This window comes from Emydura macquarii, unplaced genomic scaffold, assembly GCF_026122565.2.
Source record: "Emydura macquarii macquarii isolate MOO-44397 ecotype Brisbane River unplaced genomic scaffold, CSIRO-AGI_Emac_v2 contig_1254, whole genome shotgun sequence".
NCBI lineage: Eukaryota > Metazoa > Chordata > Testudines > Chelidae > Emydura > Emydura macquarii.
In genome coordinates, this window is record NW_027131391.1 from 2,317,159 (window position 1) to 2,340,397 (window position 23,239).

Below are 23,239 nucleotides of genomic sequence, written 5' to 3' on the forward strand. Positions count from 1 at the left end.
AATATTTCCATCTTGAATGTAAGATGAAATGTGGCTGCAGTTATGTGGCATGTAGTAAATGTTTTCTCTGAAATAATTCTTGGTCATCATTCTACTTTTTGCATTATCAGTTAAGTCCCATAACTAAGTAATGTTGAGAAGGCTGCATCTTATTTGCCTGGTTTCATTAGGTAAAGCTAAAGCATCCCTCTCCTCCCACATGCTTTGGCAGAACAAGCTCCTGTGTGGTGAACTTGGCACAAGTTACCATAAGTCATATTTGATCACTGTTTGAAAGCTGCAAATAATTTGTGTGTCTGTCATTGAATACTGTAGGTTAATTAGCCTTTTAAGTGTTTGCCTATTTGGCATTGACATTTCTAGGAATAGCTACCCTACTGACTTGTCATTCAATGCCTTATTTGTTTTTTAACATAAGGCAAAGCGTTATCAAGTGACACCCAAGAAGCGATGCTCTGCGGTGACACATTGTGCCTTTCTCTCTCCCATTCTAGGGCATATTCCCTTGTGGATTCCAGTCAAGTGTCTACATTCCTGATTTCCATTCTCCTTATAGTCTATGGCAGCTTCAGGTAAGACTGTTCTCTCAAGCTTCTATTTATAGTTCAAATGAAAAATTCATCATGAAGAGCATCTGTGTTCAGCACATGTTGGTCATGTCAGTGCCTGCTTGTTAGGAGGGGGAAGACACATCTGTCACTTAAAGCTGGCCCTATTTTAGAAGACACAATGAAGAACTGACTAATACTTAGCAGTTAGCAGTCTGACTTGAGTATGTGTGTGTTGTTTCTCTCTGTCTTTGCCAGACTGATACTTGTTGTAAATGGACTTTAAATTTTACTTTTGGTTCTGAGAAGGATATAAAGGAGAGGAAGGACCTGGTATATTTGGAAGACCAGTTTCTGAAGTATGTAATTGTGAAGGGAAATAAAGGTTCAAGCAAGTATGCAACAGTAGTGTTGTATGCTATATATGGATTAAATTGGCCAGGGACACATTTTCTCCATCCCTTTTGAAACTATCTTCAAAGATACAAAAGGATTCAATCAGTTATTTTTGATACACAGTCTATATAGCAAAGTCACGGAGGACTGTATAACTGCTTATCACTTTTTCCTACATCATGGAGTTGGTGGTTGCTGTAACCTAAAGCTGTAAGATACATTTGAGTATCTTTAAAAAAAATTAATTTAGTTGACCCTTGCATAGCAAGAAAGTTGTGAAAGTAGATATCCATTGTGTTAGGGGCCTCCAGTGTAGTTTAGAGAAACCAGTTGAACTGTGGCAGTTCAGGGAGGGAGGAAGGAAATACCCAGTGCATTGCATGAAGTATAGAATGTTTGACTACTTTGAATGTGGCCAAGAGAGAGAGTGTACCAGATGAACAAAATATGTACAATCTAGTTAGTTACACCCCAAACATTTTAAAAATTATGAAAAAGTGTTTGCTTTATTTAGCAAACTTGGAAAACAATAGTACAAAGCTTCTTGTTACTAATAGGTCTGTGGTAAACAGCCAGAAATTCAGAGTGAGCAATGCATCACAAAACCTCTTTTTTTAATATTCCAAAACCCGGTGAGAGCAAACTCAAGTCTTGAATGGTCCAGGTGGCAACACTTAACATAAAGGTTGCTGAATCCCATCATACATGAAGCAAAGTTGTATAATACAAACAATGATTTTTGGGGAAGACCTGGCTGTCCCTATCATTAAGGTTAGGCAGGTATTACTTAATATTCAGAGGCAGTAATATTGCATTCTGGGTAGTATTAGAACTGAAGAAGCCTTTAATCAAAGAAAATGTTAGAGAACGCAAAGAAAATATGGAAAACAAATAGTCAAATATCTTAAGATGATAAATGAATATTTAAATATCCTAGGTGCAAGAGAGTTTTGGATCCATCTAGCTTGTGGCTAAGGGGTAATTAAAATGAATATTTGTGGAGAAGTTATGGGTAAACTTTGTATTTTTATTATGGTTGGAAGTTTGGATTTATATAGTAGTAAAAAGGGTGCCTATCCATATACTCTAGGAGACCTTAAATTACTATTTTAAAATACAACAAATCAAAGTATGGCAGCACCAGGAACAAACCAGGAACTCTCAAACTTAAATCATCCTCCTTGTGACCTGTCTGTGCCTAGGGTAATTCACTTGAAAATGCCAAGGTCTGGGCAGGCTGCAAAAGGAGAGCAGATTCTCCCAACACTGGTGGGTGACACTGAAGACAGACTTCACAGCCAGCCACAAATAATGCTTCTGATTCCCCACACTGGTTATCAAGACGCTAAAACAAAAATATACACAGCCCCCTTTACTGCATTTCAGTCTCTGGCTCCCAATCAGCGATTAGGTCCAGTAAAGAGGTAAGTTATTTAAAACTCTATGCTCTTTACCAAAAAGGTTATCTGACCCCAAAGGGTCAGCCACATTATCAGATCAGTATAGGTTTGGATCTTACCCAAAATGCCATGCTGCCAGCCAATCCTTTAGTAACTAAAACTAAAGGTTTATTATAAAAGGAAAGAAACAAACTATAAGAAAAATGTTAAATGATTAAAGCAATCAGATACCTACAAATGATTTGAAAGTCCACATATATCAGATTTCCAGTAGAATTGTGGAGTTTACAGGCTTGTATAGTCCCCCTGGTGTACATCGAGTACCTGGATGGGTCTCGGTTCTTTGTTTTACAGCTTCAGTTGTAGATGAGTTGATTCAGAGGCAGGTGAAGACTAAAGACTGACTGAAGACAAAATGGATGTGATGCAACTGCCTTTTATGTCCTTTGGCCTTTGCCATGCTGCTTGTGGAAATTTACAGGAATAAGATGGAGTGCAGGGTCACATGAGTAAGTCTTGGTGATTCATCAGGTGTAGCCTCAGCTTCTCTCCCCAGGCCCATTCTACCTGTGAGCTTCTTTAATGGGCCATGCCCATTAAGCATCTTATTGCTGCTGCCATCCTGTCTGGGGAGTTGTCCAGAAACACAGCACAAGTTGAAATACAGATACATCAAACATATCCAGAACTTCCAATACAAATATGACACATACACATAAACCCATATCATCATACTTAGCAAACCTAACCTTTCTAACGGTACCTGACATGGCATATCTCATATGAATTACTGTAATTTTGAAATATTGATGTTAAATGTATCATAAATGGTCTTCCTAATCCAGCCAGCATCACACTCCTCCTCTTCCAACAGTTCTCCACCTCAAAAATCCCCCTTCACCACCTTGTCCCTTTTAACATATTCCTCAGAAAGAGGATGAGCTTTGCAGTGTGTCCTGTAGGTCTCCTGATTTGGGCTATTACAGTAAAACTGTGGAGTGGATTCCAAAGCTGAGGGCCCCTCAGAGAGTGCCCACACAGTAACAACACCACATGCCGCGCCGCGCGCCCGCCCCCCCCCCCCCCCCAAAAAAAAAAAAAAAAAAAAAAAACAAAAAAAACCCCAAAAAAACTCTTATATACAAATAGGCCTTCAGCTTATCTCTGCTGTGGTGGTAGTATGGAATGTGATGAAGAAATTTCCATTCCCTTTGCTCTGCTGGTCAGGCTAGTGTCATGATTGTACAGAAAACCATAGTGTGGTGTTCATAGAAGCATCTAAGATCTAGTTAAGCTATTTAAGAAATTCAGGTACAATGGTCATTTACAAGATGGCATTTATTTGCGAGTTCATAAAGAAACAAAACACTAAAATAGGAGAACTTTTGCTGAAATAAGTAATATTTCCTAAAACAGGAACTGTTCCTGAAGATAGGCATAATATTTGTAACCACCTTCCTATTTTCAAAAAGAAAATACAGATCCCTGAAACTATAAATCTGTGAATTGTGCCGAGTACCATCTAAACTTTAAGGACAGCATAATACAGCACTTGGATAAACAGTGGCCAAATTATTACCACTTTGAGTAAACTTATACTTCTCTGAACTGTTACTTTTTTAGAAAATTAGTGAAGTAATGAAAAATGGGGAGCTGTTGGATGCACTTTAGCTAATAATAAATTGGAACATGGATTGTTAGATTGGCTTTTGAAAATGTTCTTTGTAATTACACAGTATTTTCATAGTTTAGTTGCCCAATAAAACATCTTGTGTGTCTCCTTTGTGAACTCAATTGGGGATCTGATATTCAAGCTGGGTTCTTTCCTTGTCACTAATATTTACCAATAACCTTGCAAGTCAGACTATTCCCTCACATTTTGTGTAGTCTATTTCATTTATGCCTTTTGTAACAATATGCAGAAAGCTAATGCAGTGGAGATGTTGCACAGTTGTTACTGATGGCATTATTTGGTTTTCAGGATCTTTAGTACTAATAGCAATGTGTGGACTCTAAAATGCTATTTTAATCACTTTTCAGAGTAGAACAGCACTTTACTCCCTTAAAGTCCTGTTATTGATCAACCCATATAAATAAGGAACAGTTTTACAACATGGCTACTCAGCATGGACAGAAGCTGATAATGGGTTATCCAATGATCAGCATTGGAATCAGGGTCTTTAAAGAGAATTGTGGAGAACTGTAAAAGAATCTAACTCAACTAGTAGCAATCAGATGAGTTGGTGGCATGATGTTGAATGATTGTGATAAACATAAGCTAAATGCAAATTGAGGAAATACCTTATTCCAGCCCAGAAAGCTCCTTTCCCCATTACCAGGAGTAAATGGAAACTAACATTTCTGGTGCTAGTGGATGCACTGGCTTTCTTTTTAGAGTACATTGGAAGCACCTTTCTGTTGGCTGGTTTAGGCAGTCTCTTCTGCTTAGAGAGGTGTACTTAAATTCCCTACTCCACTTTGTAATCTTGGTTAGAATACAGCTTCTTAAGTTTGGTTATGGTGACCTGATTTCTACTTGGTATATCTCCCTGCCTCTAATGCTGCACAAATGTGAAGTGTGCATTTTGGAAGGGCAGGGTGGAGAGTGAACTTATGGAAAAACTCAGGTGCCAGTCTCAGTTCTTTGGCCTTTGTGACAATACAGAAAAGGCAGGCCTTCTGTGAGGGAATTATTAAGCAGCACAGAGATGGAAGACCTGTGATAAACAAGGCTAAGAACAGAACAATGTGTTTCAGCATTTTCTGAGCCGCAGTGTATCTATCCAGTCTGGTGTGGCTGATTCATTTTCTTCTGATAGTGGGGAGGAAGGATTAGGTTTCATCACAAGGTTGGACTAGCCCCTAATTGTATATCCATATCTTTGTCTATTAATCAAACTAATATGTCCATCTGCAACCATTATAATTAATAATCGTAACAAGATACGTACTCAGAATAAAAAGAGTGGGTGACAAATACTGCATAGAAGCCTGAATGGAGAGATTCCCATGTCTAATTTGATGCTATCTAATTAGATATTTTATCAACTATGTATACACACTGCCACACCAGATCAAATCACTGACTCATCTAGTCCAGCACCCTTATATTGAAAAATATTGCAAGCTTAGAAAGAAGGCCTAAAATTTTATAATCACGTAACTCTGCATTATATCATTGGGAGAATGCCTTTTTGACCTTAGCTGTTGGCCACCATGTGCTTGACTTATGAGAAATGAAAGCCCATGTAATTTATTCTAACTAGTTGTATCTCCGATTCTATTCTTATTAATGTACTACTTTCACAACTGTATGTGCTTCAATAATATCTTATAGGACTGAGTTCTACAAGCTAATTCATTACATTAAAATATTAAGATATAAAATGAGTACTTATTTGACTATCTCAAACATGTTTACCCTTCTGTGGTAATATGCCCTAGCTTAATCTAACAAGATTTACCAAAACCAGAAATGTCATATTTTCTTTTTTTTTTTTATCTTTGCAGGCAGGATGTGCAAAGAATATGAAAAAACTTGTTAGCCACCAGTACAATCTTGCCCAAAACAAAAAATAGTTTTGACTAGTTCTAAGGCACCTGTCTTCAAAAGACCTTACTAAAACTATCCTTGTATTGTTTTATTATTGATTTTGAGACTACTTAAATCTGAGAGCAAAATGCCAAGTTAGAGCATAAATTGCCTACCATCTGCTGTTAGTCATCTTCAGATTTTGTTCCTCTGGTTGTCTTCCCCTTCCCCACCATCCCCCCTTCTTTTTTTTTTGGTTTCTTTTTTGGAATGGCACAATAGTAGATCCTTTGTCCCAGGAGGTGTTTAACCAGAGCTTAAGTAAAGTATTACAGCATTAATGTTTCATCCATAAAGCCCTTCCAACCTTTGCTATTTCTATCTGCAAAGCAGGGATTAAGTCCTGTGAGAAGTACAGTAATTTAAATTTTTCATGCTGTTACTTTTCTCCTTCTGTTCTAAAGAACACTCATGGATATCCTAGAATGTGACAGTAGTGCCATTATCTTGCATAAGGAATGTGGGGAAATTGACAGTAATACTACATTCTGTCTCTTCATATGGAGAGAGTCATTAGAATCAGGGTCGAGTCTCAAATTTTTCTGCAAGTTCTGTTGATTCAGATAACAGTACCCAGGATACAGATATTCTAGATCTGGTGTTATTTTCATTACATTTATTAAAAAACAAACAAAACCCCCCACAAAAATCTTCATCTTGAATAATTTGCTATAGGATACAGAATTGTCCTTTTAGAACCTTGTGGAAAATGATGTATTTATTTCAGTCAGAATACGTCCTAGAAATCATTTGCGATCATCACAAGGATAACCTTTTGGAGCCCACGCAGTTCCCTAAATAATGTTGAGAGATAATGGATCTGTCTCGGAAAATGATGTAGGGGGAGGGAATTTTCTTTGCTTTTTAGGATTTAGGTAGGTTTTTAAGTCGGGAAGAGGTGAAGTTGTACACTAGACAGGAAGAAAAGGGAATCGGGGCCTGTTAATCCATATTTTGTAATAAATAGACTTGGAATCTAAATTCTTAGTCTGGAATGAAGAACATAATTGTGCTGCTGGATTGCTGATGGGTGACTTCAACAGAAGTGCAGTAATAGGATCAGAAAGAATTTGGTGGATGAGTAATTGGGATAAAATCCATGTGCTTGTTGGATTAATCTGGTGGAGGAGGTTCCAAGGGAAGAAAGCAAATCCGCAGCACAGGAGCTTGATTTACAGTTAATCAAAATTTGTCAAAAAACAAGTGCCAGGAAAACATCTGCATGACAAGAAGAGTGGCACCCCAACCCAGGCAAAAATACATTGAGGTTCTGCTTGTCGTGTATGGAGAGAGCCATTTCCTTTGCGTATGTACTCAGTCAGGAATTTCAATTCAAGCCCCTCTAACACCTTCCCCCCTTCAGCTTTATGTACGATATTGTAGATTCCTTAAGGGAAGAGTAGAATTGTTCAAGCAGTTGTATGGTGCAGTGGAACTAAATGTGGATATTGAGTGTTTAATCACATTTTTATAATAGTCAGCTTGGACCAATTTTATTTCACATGAAAACTTACAACATACTTTAAATACTTCCGCTTACCTTTATACAATTGCTTGTCACTATCTTTTTTTCCTCTCTTCACTTTTATATATAGCAGTCAAAATGTTGGAGTTCTAGTGCCTCCCAAACAGCACATGGAAACAGATAGCTAAATCCTTGGTCTTATATCCCATATGAGTTAGCCTCTTAGCTTTTGTCTAAACACAAAGTTGCACCAGGTTAATTAAAATTGTTTTTAAAATAGACCGGTGCGAACTCCTGTGTGGACATTCTTCATTTGTTATAAACCTGGCTTATATTGGTTTAAGAATATCCACACAGGACTTGGCACCAGTTTCAAATAAGTTCTAAAACAGATTTTGTTAAACAGGTACAACAGTGTGTATAGACAGAACCTACGAGTTAGGGTTTGACTTCAGCCAGTTGAGGTTCAGTATTATGAGTTGTTTCCTCACATGTTTTTGTCAGGTACAACAGAACTGATGTACAAGCATTGGATGATGTGGTCTTTGGCAAGATGGTATTGAAGACTGCTGTAAGGCATTAAATCATCCTGTGTTGAATATGTAGCTTTGGGAAGTCCGCTGGACTTGTTATAGGCTATCAAAGAAAAAGGGATGTTTTCCCTATCAGTTTTCTAAGACTTTTCTTCATGTCAGTGTAGGCCAATTTCCCACTTAGATTAGTTATAGAGCTATTAAGTTACAATGAGGCTATCATTTGAGCTGAATATGAATTTTTAAGTTAGTTACTCATAATTTTAGAGATTTATCTCTATGGAAATGTTTTCAAAGCACTCAGATGGAACCTGAGACTGCTAGACTTCTATATATGGGGTATGATGTAATCAAACTATTTAGTGTATTTTCTCCATTTTATCAGCCTACATGGAGGTCTTGAAGCAAAACGGTGTTCAGCTCAACCTCACTGACAGCTGTGCTCTTCAAGCTTATCCATTAACCCATCAATATTGATATTGAACAACAGTGACAGGATACAGCCTTGTTTAACCCTTGTGGAAGTAGGAAACCATGCTGTGTATTCGTTCTGGATCAAACACAGTTTTTCATTTCTTTATAGAGTTGAAAGACTTCAAGGTACAGAGAATTCACCATTTACATTAGTTTAAGCCTACAAGTGACTGTACCCATGCCGCAGAGGAAGGCGAACCTCCTCTTCCCCCCCCGCCCCCCGCGATCTCTGCTAATCTGACCTTGGAGAAAATTCCTTCCCAACGCCAAATATGGTGATCAGTTAGACCATGAGCATGTGGGCAAGACCCACTAGGCAAATACTTGGGAAAGAACTCTCTATAATAACTCAGAGTCCTCCCCATCTAGTGTCCCGTCTCCAGCCATTGGGGATTTTTGCTTTTGGTAGTTGCTGATGGGCCACATGACATGGTAGGCAGTCCCATCATGCCATCCTCTCCATAAAATTATCAAGTGCAATCTTGAAGCCAGGTAGGTTTTTTTGCCCCCACTGCTTCCCATGGAAGGCTTCACTCCTATGATGGTTAGAAACCTTTGCCTAATTTCAAGGTTAAACTTATTGATGGCCAGTTTATATCCATTTGTTCTTGTGTCCACATTGGTGCTTAACTTAAATAACTCCTCTTCCTTCCTGATATTTATTATTCCTCTGATATGTTTATAGAGATCAATCATATCTCCTCATAGCCTTCTTTTGATTAGGATAAACAAGCCAACTCTTTGACTCTCCTCTTATAAGGTAGGCTTTCCATTCCTCGGATCATCCTAGTAGCCTTCTCTGCACCCTGTTCGAGTTTGAATTCATCTTTCTTAAACACGGCACACTAGAATTGCACACAATAGTCTAGATGAGGTCTCACCAATGCCTTGTACAATGGTACTAACACTTTCCTGTCTTTACTGGAAATACCTTGCCTGAGGCATCCGAGGACTGCAGTAGCCTTTTTCACGGCCACATCACATTGACAGCTCATAGTCATCCTGTGATCAACCAATATACTCAGGCCTTTCTCCTCTTCTGTTGCTTCCAACTGATAGATGTCCAGCTTATAGCAAAAATTCTTGTTGTTAGTCCTTAAACGTATGATCTTGCACTTTGCACTATTAAATTTCATTTCATTTCTATTTCGGTTTAGAAGGTCATCCAGATCTTCTTGTATGATATTCTAGTCCTCCTACCTATTGGCTATACCTCCCAATTTTGTGTCATCGGCAAATTTTAATAGCGCATTCTCACTTGTGCCAAGATCAGTAATAAAAATGTTAAATAAGACTCTGGTCCCAAGACAGATTCCTGAGGAACTCCACTACTAACCAGGCTGACAATTTACCTTTCAGTATGACCTGTTGTAGTCTTCCCTTTAACCAACTCCTTATCCACCTTTCAATTGTCATATTAATCCCCATCTTCTCCAATTTAACTAAAATTTCCCATGTGGAATTTATCAAATGCCTTACTGAAATCCATGTAGATTACTTTTAATGCATTTCCTTTGTTTAGAAAATCAGTTATCTTTTCAAAGAAGGAGATCAGGTTGGTCTGGCATGATCTGCCTTTTGTAAAACCAATTTTATTTTATCCCGATTACCATTCTCCTCTATGTCCTTAACTACTTTCTCTTTGAAAATTTATTCCAAAACCTTGCATACCATTGAGGTCCAACTGACAAGCCTGTAGTTTCCTGGATTACATTTTCCCCTGTCTCAAGGTAAAGCTCTGATCAGTAGTGGAACACCAAGGTCTAAAGCTGCAGTGAATATCCTGGCCTTTCCAGTGAACATCCTTTCCATGTTAATTTCTTGCATTAACGGTGTGCTTTGTGGCAAACAACTGTATTGTGACTGATAACTGCAAAATTTCTCTACAGTTGATACACTATCACCCTTTTTTGAACAGAGGCAGAATAACTCCCTTATTCCAATCATCAGGGATTATATTAGTGTGCTAGAAGACCAGAAGAGTGTATGCCCAATAATATTCTCTACTTTCTTCAGCTATTCAAGGGTGGTGTTACAAGCCCAAGGTGCCATCCCTCACTTCTGTTTAGGGGATGTAATATAAGCCACTTATTTTTGGTTAATGGAAGGTGACTTTATCAGAATTTCCTGCCTCTCTCCAAGCAGAGAGCAACACTAGATGGACAGTTGAGGAGTGTCTTGAAATAATCTTCCCATTGATGCAACTGATCTTGCATACTGGCTCATGCTGCCATCAGAATTCTTTACTGGACAAGATGTTGATGATTTCTCTCTTTTATGGATGGGAGGAACTGTAACCCAAGCATCTGGACCTGTTTTTCATTTTACCTTGATTTTTTTAGTATGAGGGATAAATATAATGCACATAAAGTTTTAATTTTATGCCCACATGTGTACATTACTATTTTAAAATGTGCAAATGAAGGAACGAACAATTGTGGGAATTTTTAATGTAGCAAAATATACATTTGTCATGATCAATGTATTGCAGCTTTTTCTAACTTGATATAGGTTTCATTAACAATTTTGCAGAAGGGGATTTCAGTTGGACTAAATGAAGTTTCTTTTATCACTTCAGTCAATGTTTCTTCATTCTGATTATATAATTCAGCAGGTCTGAGGCATTGTTTAGTTTTTCCTGCAGTGTTTGGAATTTGCTTCAAGGAGTTATTTCTCTTAAGCACAGTTAATACGGATTTGGGATTGGGAAGAGAGACCCTGTTTACCCAATAAACAAAATATTCTCAAACACAATAGTAAACTTTCAAAATGATATATAGGGATTGGTCTCCAACTGATGTTAATGGGAAGAACTATATGGCAACATTCCTTGCATGTTCCTTTGGACTTACCCCTACAGGTCCTAATAAAGCTCTTTTAAACATGGCGGAGAGCAAGTGATATGAGATATAAATCTCTCCCAATTTTTCAGTGGAAGATTTAAGCTTGCCTTATGGATAGAAGAGGCACTATGGGAAGAAATCAATGTCTTGTGTCCCTTTGAGTTTGGGCAATTAAAGCATTTGTGCAAGTGTGGCTCAAGTGCAGTGCAGTGTCTTTATAGTTGGCTTTGCAACTTGACATTTACAGAGAAGCAAGATATATATTTTGCAGTGAAATTGTCTTAGAGAATTAGGACATGCTCAGGCTTCATTAGAATGCATATTAATGACACTGAGAGAATGAAGCAGAGGGATCCAAAAAGACCTTTGTCTCTCTCTCCATTTAAATTAACAAACACAAAGATCACCTTTGTCCCCCATATCCAAAAAAAAAAAAAAGCATGTGGTTAAAAATATCTGCTACACATGAGATGTTCTATATCATGAATTGGGATTAAGGCTTAATGTTTCCCATTTAGAAGAAACATTTTCAGCAGACACACTTGCCCAGCCCTTTTCTTTTATCCCCATATCAGATCCTATAGTGGAACATTTCCTCTGTCAAAGCTAGATGAATTAAGTTCCATGAGTAATCAGTCAGTTTGCTACCACCCTTCCAATCACACACAGATGGTCAGTAGGCAGTGTTTCCCACCCTGGGTCTGAATATACTGCCTCTGCTATCCTCCTCTGCTTCATGAAGCTGAGGAGTCAAACTCTGAGCAATAGGATTGCAGCACGTTGTGCTACTGTAAACTCCTGAACTAGCTGACTAGATTGTTTTAAGAAAAGCAATATTGCTGTGCACTGTAGCTATACTGCAGTCACATATTACCATGTCATCTGTGCTGGGTGCTGTATTAACTCTTGCATAACACTAAATATTCTAAAGAAATTGCGTATTTTATTGTAAATTTTTAATACTAAAAAAAAAGTTAAGTCCATTTCCCCCCTCTTTTCTCCCCACCCTCAGAAATCCCTAACCATCAAAATCCTTGTTCAAAACTTGGATAGCACATTTTGAACCCCCTGGTTTTAGCAGGGGTTTGTTTGCAATTAGACTTGTACAACTTGAAATTAGCACTGATGTGTACTATTTTAATCTCAGTAGGTTACTCATTAGTACAGGTAGCTTAAAATGAGCACCCAAATCCCTTCAATTAAGTAATTTTTTGGTTGGGGCTAACAGCTACATTGTATGACAAGATTGGGATTGTTATCCTTTATGTCACAGGAAACCCTTTAAATAGTATTTATGTACCTACTATGATGGGGATCTGATACCTGATTGGATCCTTCTTAGGGTATGTCTACATGGTTTAAAAAAAAACAAAAAACTAACTCATGGCAGTGAGTCTGGGTTTGTGAGGGTCTTACTGTGGTGCTAAAAATAGCCACATAGATCAGGGGTTGCCAAATTTTGGTGACATGACTCCATTTTAATCTAGTCTTTCCTGCATGGAGGAAGCGGTTTAGAAGAGCAAAATAGTGTCCTTCATACATTGTAACCTTATGCACACGATACATGCTCGGCACACTGTGCAGATTGAGATGGTGTCTTCCACACAGTAGGGATTGCTGTGACTCCATCTGCTGATGGCATGACCCCATTAGGGGGTCACAACCCATAATTTGGGAACAGCTGACGTAGACACTTGGGCTGAAGCTCAAGCTCTGAAGCCCGGAATGGGAGTTGTGTTTCAAAGCCAAGACAATATCATAACACAAATAATAAATAAAAAAAGATGAGGGCCTTACTCCAGGGAAATTTTTAACTTTGGACTCCCTAGAGTAATAGTGGGAGCTATCACCTAGCATGGGAGAATGGTGATCACTGACTGGGAGGAGAGCAACACCATTAACCACTAAATATATTAAACCCTAATACAAAGAATAAATAAATCCTTCCCAGCCCAGGGGAATGCTTCCAAAAATAAAAGGAATCTTACTTCAATTTTTGCATGGCTCCTTCCCTGCCTGCCTGTTTTTGGTACAAATATATGCACAGATGTTCCCTGAGGACTGGATTTTCTCCTTTTTTATTAACAAAGGTTTAATTAACTTTCTTTGTCAGAGGATGCTGGGATATTTTTGTTGCATAGAACGTTATACAATTTATCTTTATGATGTGGAGGCTTAGAGGTCTGAACACCCTACCCTGTGTGCTTTCAGGCTTCTTGTGGGAAGGAACTGCCTTTATTGTGAGGTATCCTTCTTTGTCTTTAAATATGTCGGTTTCTTGCAGTTGAGAGGAAAGAACTTTCACCGAGTATGTATGAAGATAAAAACATTGGCCTCCGTCATGTGTCCTGTGTGAAGCGCAGCAGCTGCTTTGACACTTGCAGTCTTTTCAACAAAACTTGAAGGGGCTAAACATATGAAGCAAGTTAAAGTATGGGTTGGATGAATGGACTATGAGGTGGAAAGAAAGCTGACTAGATCATCGAGCTCAATGAATAATGATCAATGGCTTAATGTCTAGCTGGCAACTGGTATCAAGTGGAGTGCCCCAAGTTTGGTCCTGGGGCTGTTTTTGTTCGACATCTTCATTAATGATCTCTATGAAAGGGTAGATTGCACTCTCAGTAGATTTGTGGATGACACTAACCTGGTGGAAGCGGTAGATATGCTGGAGGGTAGGAATAGGATACAGAGTAATGTAGACAAATTGGAGGATTAGGCCAAAAGAAATCTGATGAGGTTCAGCAAGGACAAATGAAGAATCCTGCACTTCGGATGGAAGAATCGTATGCACTGCTACAGACTGGGGACTGACTGGCTAAGCAGCAGTTCTGCAGAAAAGGACCTGGGGGTTACAGTGGACAAGAAGCTGGATGAGAGTCAACAGTGTGCCCTTGTTGCCAAGAAGGTTAATGACATATTGCGCTACATTAGTAGGAGCATTGCCAGCAGATCAAGTGAAGTCATTATTCCCTTCTATTTGGTACTGGTGAAGCCACATCTGGAGTATTGTGTCCAGTTTTGAACCCCCCACTACAGAAAGCATATGGACTAATTGGAGAGAGTCCCGTGGATGGCAGTGAAAATGATTGGGGGCTGGAGCACATGACTTAGGAGGGGAGCTGAGGGAACTGGGCTTTTTTAGTCTGCAAAAGAGAAGAGTGAGGGGGATTTGATAACAGCCTTCAATTACCTGATGGGGGGAGTTCCAAAGAGAATGGAGCTAGGCTGTTCTCAGTGGTGGCAGATGACAGAACAAGGAGCAATGGTTTCAAGTTGCAGTGGGGGGAGGTCTAGTTTGGATATTAGGAAAAAAATTTTTACTAGGAGGGTGGTGAAGCACTGGAATGGGTTACCTCGGGAGGTTGTGGAATCTCCATTCTTAGAGGTTCTTAAGGCCTTGCTTGACAAGGCCCTGGCTGGGATGATTTAGTTGGGGTTGGTCCTGCTTTGAGCGAGATGACGGGACTAGATGGCTTCCTGAGGTCCCTGCCAATCCTAATCTTCTATGATTCTATGAAATTGAATGAGAAGTGCTACTTTTAAATTTCCTTTCAGATATATTGTTACTGCCTATATATTTTGGCTTTTTTGGGGTAAAATATCCTCAGAATTCTCTGCTATGTTTGGGAGGTCTTCAGTACCATTTCCTTTTGGTCCTTCTGTGTATTATACTGCCTTTTAGTCTAAAAGCTGATCTAAAAGCTGATAGTGGTTTTAGGTCATGCCTCTTCTTGAGTGCTGTCAAGTACAAAGCACACACTTTGGCCCCTCCCTGTACAATTTGTGCTGATGTTGGTTGAATTAAGCTGCTGTTACTGTGCCGTGCGCTGTAATTTTTAATTAATGTAGCGTAAGTAAATTCTGACTGTATTGTGCCAGTTTGCAGTTCTTATTTTTCCTAAAGCCTTCCAGTGTGGGTGAATGTATTGTTCATTGAGCAGAACAAGGGTGTATTTCTCAACATATTTTGCATATTTGCAGGAGTCTCTTTAGTTACATGTGAAACAAGTACTTTTTAAAAATTGAGCTAATACGAAGGCATTAGGTGTCCTAAGAATAGTTTTCAAATTTTTTCAAATAGTTTTTCAAATAGTTTTCAAATTTTCTGAGGCAGTGTGACAATGGAAGTGATCCATAGTCGAAATTGAACTTTGGTAGCTGTAACATGCCAGCAGATTAATCTCTACTTTGGCCTTAGTGTAAACCTACAGAATGTTTCCCTGAGAGGCGAAGCCATGGCTTAAGAACCTGGCATTAGTACTCTTATCCAAATTGTGTTAAAATATACAGGGAAAGCAACTGTGTAGACTGCTTGTTGTTTCCAAGTTGGCAATGCTTGCTGACTTCTGCCTTTGGAATCCTTCCAAAAGTAAAATTACCCACTAAGTGAGTTTGTTTGCTATTGCACTTTGCGTTTAGTTTCTCAGTGTAACTTTTTCCTCAATGGAAAACTGAATTGTTTTTTCAGAGGATGTTTGTTGACCCCTTTCCAGTTTTGATTTTGTTGATAATACTACAGTAGAGAATAAGGACAAATTATAAAATGACATTAGTGTTTCTGCCTTTTTAACTGGTCAATAACAGTGGTGATATCTTGCGACGCCTACCAGTAAGCAAATGGTGTGCTGAAAGCACCTTCCTAATTATTGTCCACTGCCTATTCAATTAAAAAATGTTCCATGTACTCTTAAAACTTTAATGTTTTAAAATTTTCTCCAACTTTGTATAGAAAATAGCTTTGTGCCCACATCTGCCTTGCTTGTGTGCCCCTCCACCTCTAGTTTCTTCCTCCATTTTTAGCTCTAAGTCCTCTTCCCAGCTGCTAGCTCTCTCCTTAAATTACAGAAAGGTGCTAATTGATCCTTCTATTAAAAGGCTGCTAGGAGGTCTCAGCTATGCTTTAACATTTTAAAGAACAGAACTTTTATTTTTGAGAAAATTTACCATTTGAGTTTGTTCAGCTGATTCTCCAATGTCTTGAAGTGACTCCTGGAAAGACTTAAATGGTAGGAGTGTTGTGAACCTGTTGTTGCAATATAAATATGGGGGAGATAGCATGGAAGCAAAAATGGGAGCATAGAGGGGCACAATGGGGAAAAGAGAGAGTGTGGAGGACAAAGACAAAAATTTAAAAATAGTTTTAAAAATTGCATAGCTGCATAGTACAATAGGTAGATATTTTTGTGTATTTACTAAGTGTCAGATATTAACACCTGCAGAGTTGTTCAAAAGGTTAACAGGGTATGTTTGTCCTGGTCTGTTTGGGAAATATTGAAATTAATCCTTTGTTTCTAATGGAGCTGAAGTAACAAAATATGTTGTTTGTGCACCAGGATCACTGATGACAGCTCAATTTGGAGAATAGTTTAATGCTTATACTGTTGAAAAAATAAAGCTCTGTGTAAATGCTTTGTATTTGTTAGATGTTAGTTTAATGCTTATATTGTTGGAAAAATAAAGCTCTGTGTAAATGCTTTTGTATTTGTAGGATAATGTTGCTGCAGAACCAATCTGGAACTCTCATAATGCTTTTTGTGGTTCTCACAATAATGGCTTGTTGAATAAAATAAGTCAGCAACTAAGTTGTGGATAACACATGCAGTATATCAAAGTGGGAGAAAGTCATTGCAGATTTAGTGTTAGTTCTATGTGGAACTGGATTGGATTTTCTTGTAGGGTTTATTGCTGACTAAATAGGCCCTTAATTGAAGTTCCATTTTTTCAAGGAACTTAGCCAAAAATTGGTAAATGTAAGTTGGTAGATCAAAGTGAAGAAATACAGCTAAGGCAACAAAGTAACTACATTTTTTTTAAAAAAGATCAACCATAACAATGACAAATATTTATGCAGGTTACATCTTACTGGGATCCATGAAGACAGGTTGTAAGGTTCTATGAATGAAACTGAATAGTATCAATTTGTGGTAATTGTTTAAAAATTTCCTTCCATTCATGTTCATTACATAGACATCTAAATAAATCATGTAGCCAATTATGTTATAGGCTTTGTAGAAACTTTGTAAGCAAGCAGAACCTAATGTGTTTCAAAGAAAATTACTCATAAGCTGACATTAAAGTTGGAAATGCATAACAATATCTTGGGTAGGAAATGCATGATAAACATTGTAGTTTTAAAAATGTAAGTCAAACTCAAAAGTTAAGGTTACAGTTAAAGAAAAACAAAAACAAAATAGAAATAGAGTTAAGGTATCCCAAAGAACTTACTCTTTTTTCATATTTCCATCACCTTGTGCACTTCTGTATAAGGTAGATAAATTGTCTGATAGGTACTGACATTTTAAATCTTGGATACCTTGCCAGTTCAGACAGGAACTTGACTGGCTGTCTGCATTTTAGACAGTGTGTGCTTTGGTGACTCAATTGTTGCTGTAGATGTTTAAAACTATTTCCAAAATGATTTAAACAATACCATATAATTAGCTTAACTGCAAGGTATACAAGGTTTAAGAAGTAAGTGACAGGGAGCCCAATCGTGTATGCTAAAGGATTTGATGGATGTAAAAATTGTAATGCCTTGCATGATGATCATATAGGAAGAAAATGGGATTTCAGTCAGAGGTCTTTGTGTATATTGAAATATAATACCTAATATTCATTCATTTAGCCTCAGACTCTGAAGTAGACTAGTATTATCCCATCTTGCATATGAAACTGAAGCACCAGAGATTAAGTGATTATTATTTTTTTTATCCAGAGTCACACAGGGAGTCTGTAGCGGAGCCAGGAATAGAACTAGGGCAGCAGGCTGCTCAGTCTTGTGCCTCAATCAGAAGACCAACATTGTGTTTCTTGTGATAGGAAGGATGCTGTTGCTGTCTCACCAAACGGGGGATAGATTGGAGAATAGTCTTGGGTTCAGATGAGACGTCCATAATGGATGAGAGTGCTGTGTACATTTGTATGTTTAGTATGTGGATCATAGTCATAGCTAATATTAAAATGATATTTATGTGTGTTATGATGGAGTAACAACAAGATCATAGTTAAGGTGGCATCAGGGTTTATAACTATATAAATAAAATAAGGTCATAAAAATGGCCATACTGAATCAGACCAATGGTTGCATAACAAGTGCCAGGTGCTTCAGAGGGAATGAACAGAACAGGGCAGTTTGGGTGATCCATCCCATTGTCCAGTCCCAGCTTCTGGCAGTCAGAGCTTTAGGGACACACAGAATATGGGTTGTGTCCCTGATCGTCTTGGCTAATAGCCATTGATGGATTTATCCTTCATCAAATTATCTAGTTCTTTTTTTAACCCAGTTATGCTTTTGGCCTTCACAACATCCCTAGCAATAAGTGCCACAGGTTGACTTGTGCATTGTATGACGAAGTACTTCCTTAGGTTAATTTTAAACCTTCTGCCTATTAATTTCATTTGGCAACCCCTGTGTCTTGTTTTATGTGAAAGGGTTAAAAAACAAACAAACAAACCCAACACTTCCTTTATTTACTTTCTCCACGCCATTGATGATTTTATAGACCTCTATCATATCCCCTCTTAGTAATCTGTTTTCTAAGCTGAACAGTCCCAGTCTTTTTAATTTCTCCTCATACGTAGTGGCATTATATTTTCTCTTATTTTCCCTTTCTTAATGGTTCCTAACTTTCTGTTAGCTTTTTAGACTGCTGCTGCACACTGAGCAGATGTTTTTAGAGAACTGTCCACAATGACTTCAATATCTTTCTTCAGTGGTAACAGCTAAATTAGACGCCATCATTTTGTACATATAATTGGGATTGTTTTCCAATGTGCATTACTTTGCATTTATCAATGTTGAATTTCATTTGCCATTTTCTTGTCTAAAGGCACCCAGTTTTATGAGAACTTTAACTTTTGACAGTCAGCTTTGGATTTAACTATCTTGAGTAATTTTGTGTTGTCTGCAAACTTTGCCACCTCACTATTTGCCCCTTTTTCCACATGATTTATGAATTGATGAGGGACCTTGTCAGGGTCTTTTTGAAAGTCCAGACACACTGTCCCACTGAATCATCCTTGTCCATATGTCTGTTGACCCCCTCAAAGAATTATAATAGATTGGTGATGCATGATTTCCCTTTACAAAAGCTATGTTGACTCTTCCCCAACATACCTCGTTCATCTGTGTGCCTGATAATTCTGTTCTTTACTATAGTTTCAACCAGTTTGCTTGATACTAAAGTTAGGCTTACTGGTCTGCAGTGCTTAATTTGTAATGAGGTGCTATGAACTGCCAAGCCTAGAGATGCCAGGGCACAGATTAAGCACTGCTGGCCTATAATTTCCAGCATGGCCTCTGGAGCCTTTTTAAAAAATTGGTATTATATTAGCTATTCTCCAGTCATCTGGTATAGTGCTGATTTAACCGATAGGTTACATACCACAGTTAGTAGTTCTGCAATTTTATATTTGAGTTCCTTCAGAACTCTTGGGAAAATACCATTTTGTCCTGGCCACTTATTACAATTTAATTTATCAGTTTGTTCCAAAACTACCTCTACTGACACCTCAATCTGGGACAGTTGCTCAGATTTATCACCTACAAAGAATGGCTCAGGTGTGGGAGTTTTCCTCAAATTCTCTATAGTGAAGAGAGATGCAAAGAATTAGTTTCTCCACAACTGCCTTGTCTTCTTGAATACGCCTTTAGCACCTTGATCATCCAGTGCTTAAAACAAATTTTGCTCTTAGTTTTTGTCTTTTGCTAGTTGTTCAACAAATTCCTTCTGGGCTTACCTAATTATACTTTTATACTTGCCAAAGATTATGCTCCTTTCTATGTTCCTCGGTAGGATTTTAATTCCAATTTTTAAAGGATATCTTTTTGTCTCTAACTGCCTCTTTCACTTTGTTTAGCCATCATGGCATTTTTTTAGTCTTACTTTTTAAAATTTATTTGGGTTATACATGTAGTTTTAGCCTTTATTATAGTGTGTTTAAAAAGCTTCTATTCAGCTTGGAGGCATATCATTTTTGTGAGGATTTCATGTAATTTCTATTTAACTAGCTTCCTCATTTTTGTATAGTTCCCCTTTTTGAAGTTAAATGCTAATGTGATGGGTTTTTTTGGTATTTTTCCCCGATACAAGGCTGTTAAATTTAATTACATTATTGTTGGTATTACTGAGCAGTTCAATTGTATTCCCTCTTGGACTAGATCCTGTCTGTCCTGTCCAAATCAAGAATTGCCTCTCCTGTTGTGGGTTTCAGGACTAGCTACTTCAAGAAGAAGTCATTAATGATGTCTAGGAATTTTATCTCTGCATCCTGTCCTGGGAGGTTGTTCCCAGTCAATATTGGGTTAGTTGAAATTCCCCATTATTATTGGGTTTGCTGGTTTTTTTGGAGCCTCTCTAATCTCCCTGGGTATTTCACAATCACCGTCACCTCCTGGTCAGATGGTCGGTAATATATTCCTACTGCTGTACTTTCATTATTCAGGCATGGAATTTTGACCAATAGAGATTGTTGTACTATTTGATTCATTTAAGATTTTTACTATGTTTAATTCTATGATTTCTTTCACATGTAGTGCCACTCCACCAGCAGTGTAAGCTAGTCTATCATTATTATATATTTTGTACCCTGGTATTATGGGTTCTATTGATTATCTGTGAAATAACTATGACTCAAACAATGAATCTTAATGGGAGTTTGAAACGTGACTATTAAGAGTTTGCTTTGTTTCTTGCAGGTCCCTTAACATGGACTTTGAGAATCAAGACAAGGAGAAAGACAGCAGCAGCTCACCTGGGTCTTTCAATGGCAACAGCACCAATAACAGTAAGGATTCTCCAACTGCTCACTTTAGTCCTTCCAGTCTTCCCATTGGCCAAGCTAGTATGCTGCACACAGGAATTTATGATGTTACATATTCTTGCTTGGTGCTGCTTGGATTATTGTGCTGTAGTGAAGACGTTCTATGTAGGCCAGTCTGACCTTCAGAGTTCTGAAATGTGTGCCCCTTATAGTGCTATTATCAAACATGCCCACAGACATTAAGAACTGAAAACATTCATATGTACACTGTGGAAATGCTATGAGTTGCATGCTTCACAGTTGTGCTACAGGTGGAAGACTGTTTTTCTTAGTTCTTTTGAACAGTTAGCATTAAGAATAGAATGGAATTAAATTACATTCTTTTCTGTGATGTTCACTATAATGTACCTAAGTGCCTCACAAGCTCTCATAAATTTACCCTCACAACTTTCTTAACTCATGGGGAAATATTATTTAGTATTACCAATAAGTAAGCCTTGAGACACAGAGGTGTCACATAACTTGTCCAAAGACACACAGGAAGACTGACAGAATTGAGACTGCAACCCAGAACTTTTGAATCAGAGTCCACATTTTTTCCTCTGGTCTTGTTTGACAAAGTAGTAACGCTATGATGTGTGATGATGTGCTCCACCTTGAGACTCTTTTACTTAAATTGCTAGAGGTTGAGAGTAAATGTGTACTGCAAATATGTGAGCTTTCAAATATGGGGTGCATTCTTAAATCAAAAAGGAGATGAGTGAATAAGAAGCTAACTTCACATGGGCTTGGGGTGCCATTTTGTCTTGGGTGCTATTTAGGATATAAGTAAATTGCTCTGCTAAAAGGTGATGGGCCCAAGCAAGATGTACTGAATTCCTTGGCTTAATCATTACTCCCTGGAGGTCAAAAGAAGCTGACTTTGAGTCCCTTCTCACCTCATTACAGAATGTAAAATTTTGAGCCAGAAGGCTACCAAAAACAATTTACAATACACCACATAGGACAGATATACATATTTACAAGGAGATTGATAAATTAGCTGTTCTGACACAGCAGTTTAGTCGAGGTCTGTGGTGTATGTAGATCTGATTTTAAAAGATGTTATAATGTTCAAGGTGGCACACTTGTTTGCTGTTAAGCAATTCAGTTTGGAGGAAATTACTTTGCACATATTCATTGAGGGTTTGAGCATTTCTCTCTTCAGAGTTCCTGAGCACTGGTCTTTAGCTGGCCTGTAGTTAGAGAGGACAAAGATGATTCACTCTTTCCTCTGGAACTGGTCTTCTGCCAACCTTAGAGCAAGTTCAAGTCCTGACTTCCTGTCTGTTGGTACACTACAATTAAGATGATCAGTCTGAACTAGTCTTATAATATTTACTGATCCTGGTGGACAATATTTTCACTTGCAACCCAGTATCTAATCCTTACCACCTCACTTTAAGGTATTTGAAAAGTCTTTTTCTATTCTTTTTATAAGACATGTTAATTCACTTTGATTTATATGAAAAATGTTAACCTGGTTTCATAGGGCCAAATCCATTCTTCTAAAAGTTTGATTGACTAGAACAGAAAACAGATTATTTAGAATTTTTCTGTTGCGCATCTCTAGTACAGCCTGAGCTTGGTTTGAGTCTGACTTATTACAAAGATGTGTGCTGGTGATGATAAATAGGTTTAAATCCCACCTACTTGGCTTTTGCTGAGCTGTTTGTGTTTCACTTTAGGATCCCCATGCTGCTTTTGTGATAAAGCATGTTACTCTTGTGAAATATCTTTTTCTGGTATGATACTAGTTTCCACTGCTGGATTTGATTAGATCTGTTGAACTACTGAATTGTTACCTTGATCCTAAATTTACTGTTTGCATGATGTTCAACTCTGTGCATTCCAAGAAAAGTATGATCAGGCCTGGACACATGTTGCTGGTAATCCCTTTTAAGTTCTTAAAACACCATCTACCACCATTAACCTCTAGAAGTATTCTATCTTTGAAAATTGCCTCTGCATTTTCACTATTAAGAGATAATGAATACCCCAGATGTGCACAGCTTCAAGAACATTATCGAAAGCTGTATTTTTGGGACCACACAAATACCTTTGGTGGAGCTCAACCTATAAAATGTCTGAAGGGTTCCAACAGCCTCCAGTCTTTTCCCATAAGTAGCCTTCATTTCTTGCTTATAGAACTTAGTTTGGCTTTTCAGCCAAAACTTGAAGTGT

The 23,239-nt window shown here is 38.0% G+C and overlaps 1 protein-coding gene across 3 annotated transcripts in view; it reads left to right on the top strand.

The window, feature by feature from the left end:
- The window catches only part of SPPL3 (signal peptide peptidase like 3), a 113,654-nt gene that overhangs the window by 53,331 nt on the left and 37,084 nt on the right, over positions 1–23,239 (top strand). For 2 of the 3 annotated variants that reach the window (XR_010920210.1, XM_067550078.1), the window contains exons 1-2: positions 451–572; positions 20,952–21,040. Coding sequence is in view for 2 of the 3 variants with exons in the window: in XM_067550078.1 (XP_067406179.1) it covers positions 451–572; positions 20,952–21,040 (211 nt within the window). In the remaining variant the exon portion in view is untranslated. Of the gene's footprint in view, positions 1–450; positions 573–20,951; positions 21,041–23,239 lie in introns of those variants that run through there. The other variant, XM_067550079.1, reaches the window with a different exon arrangement.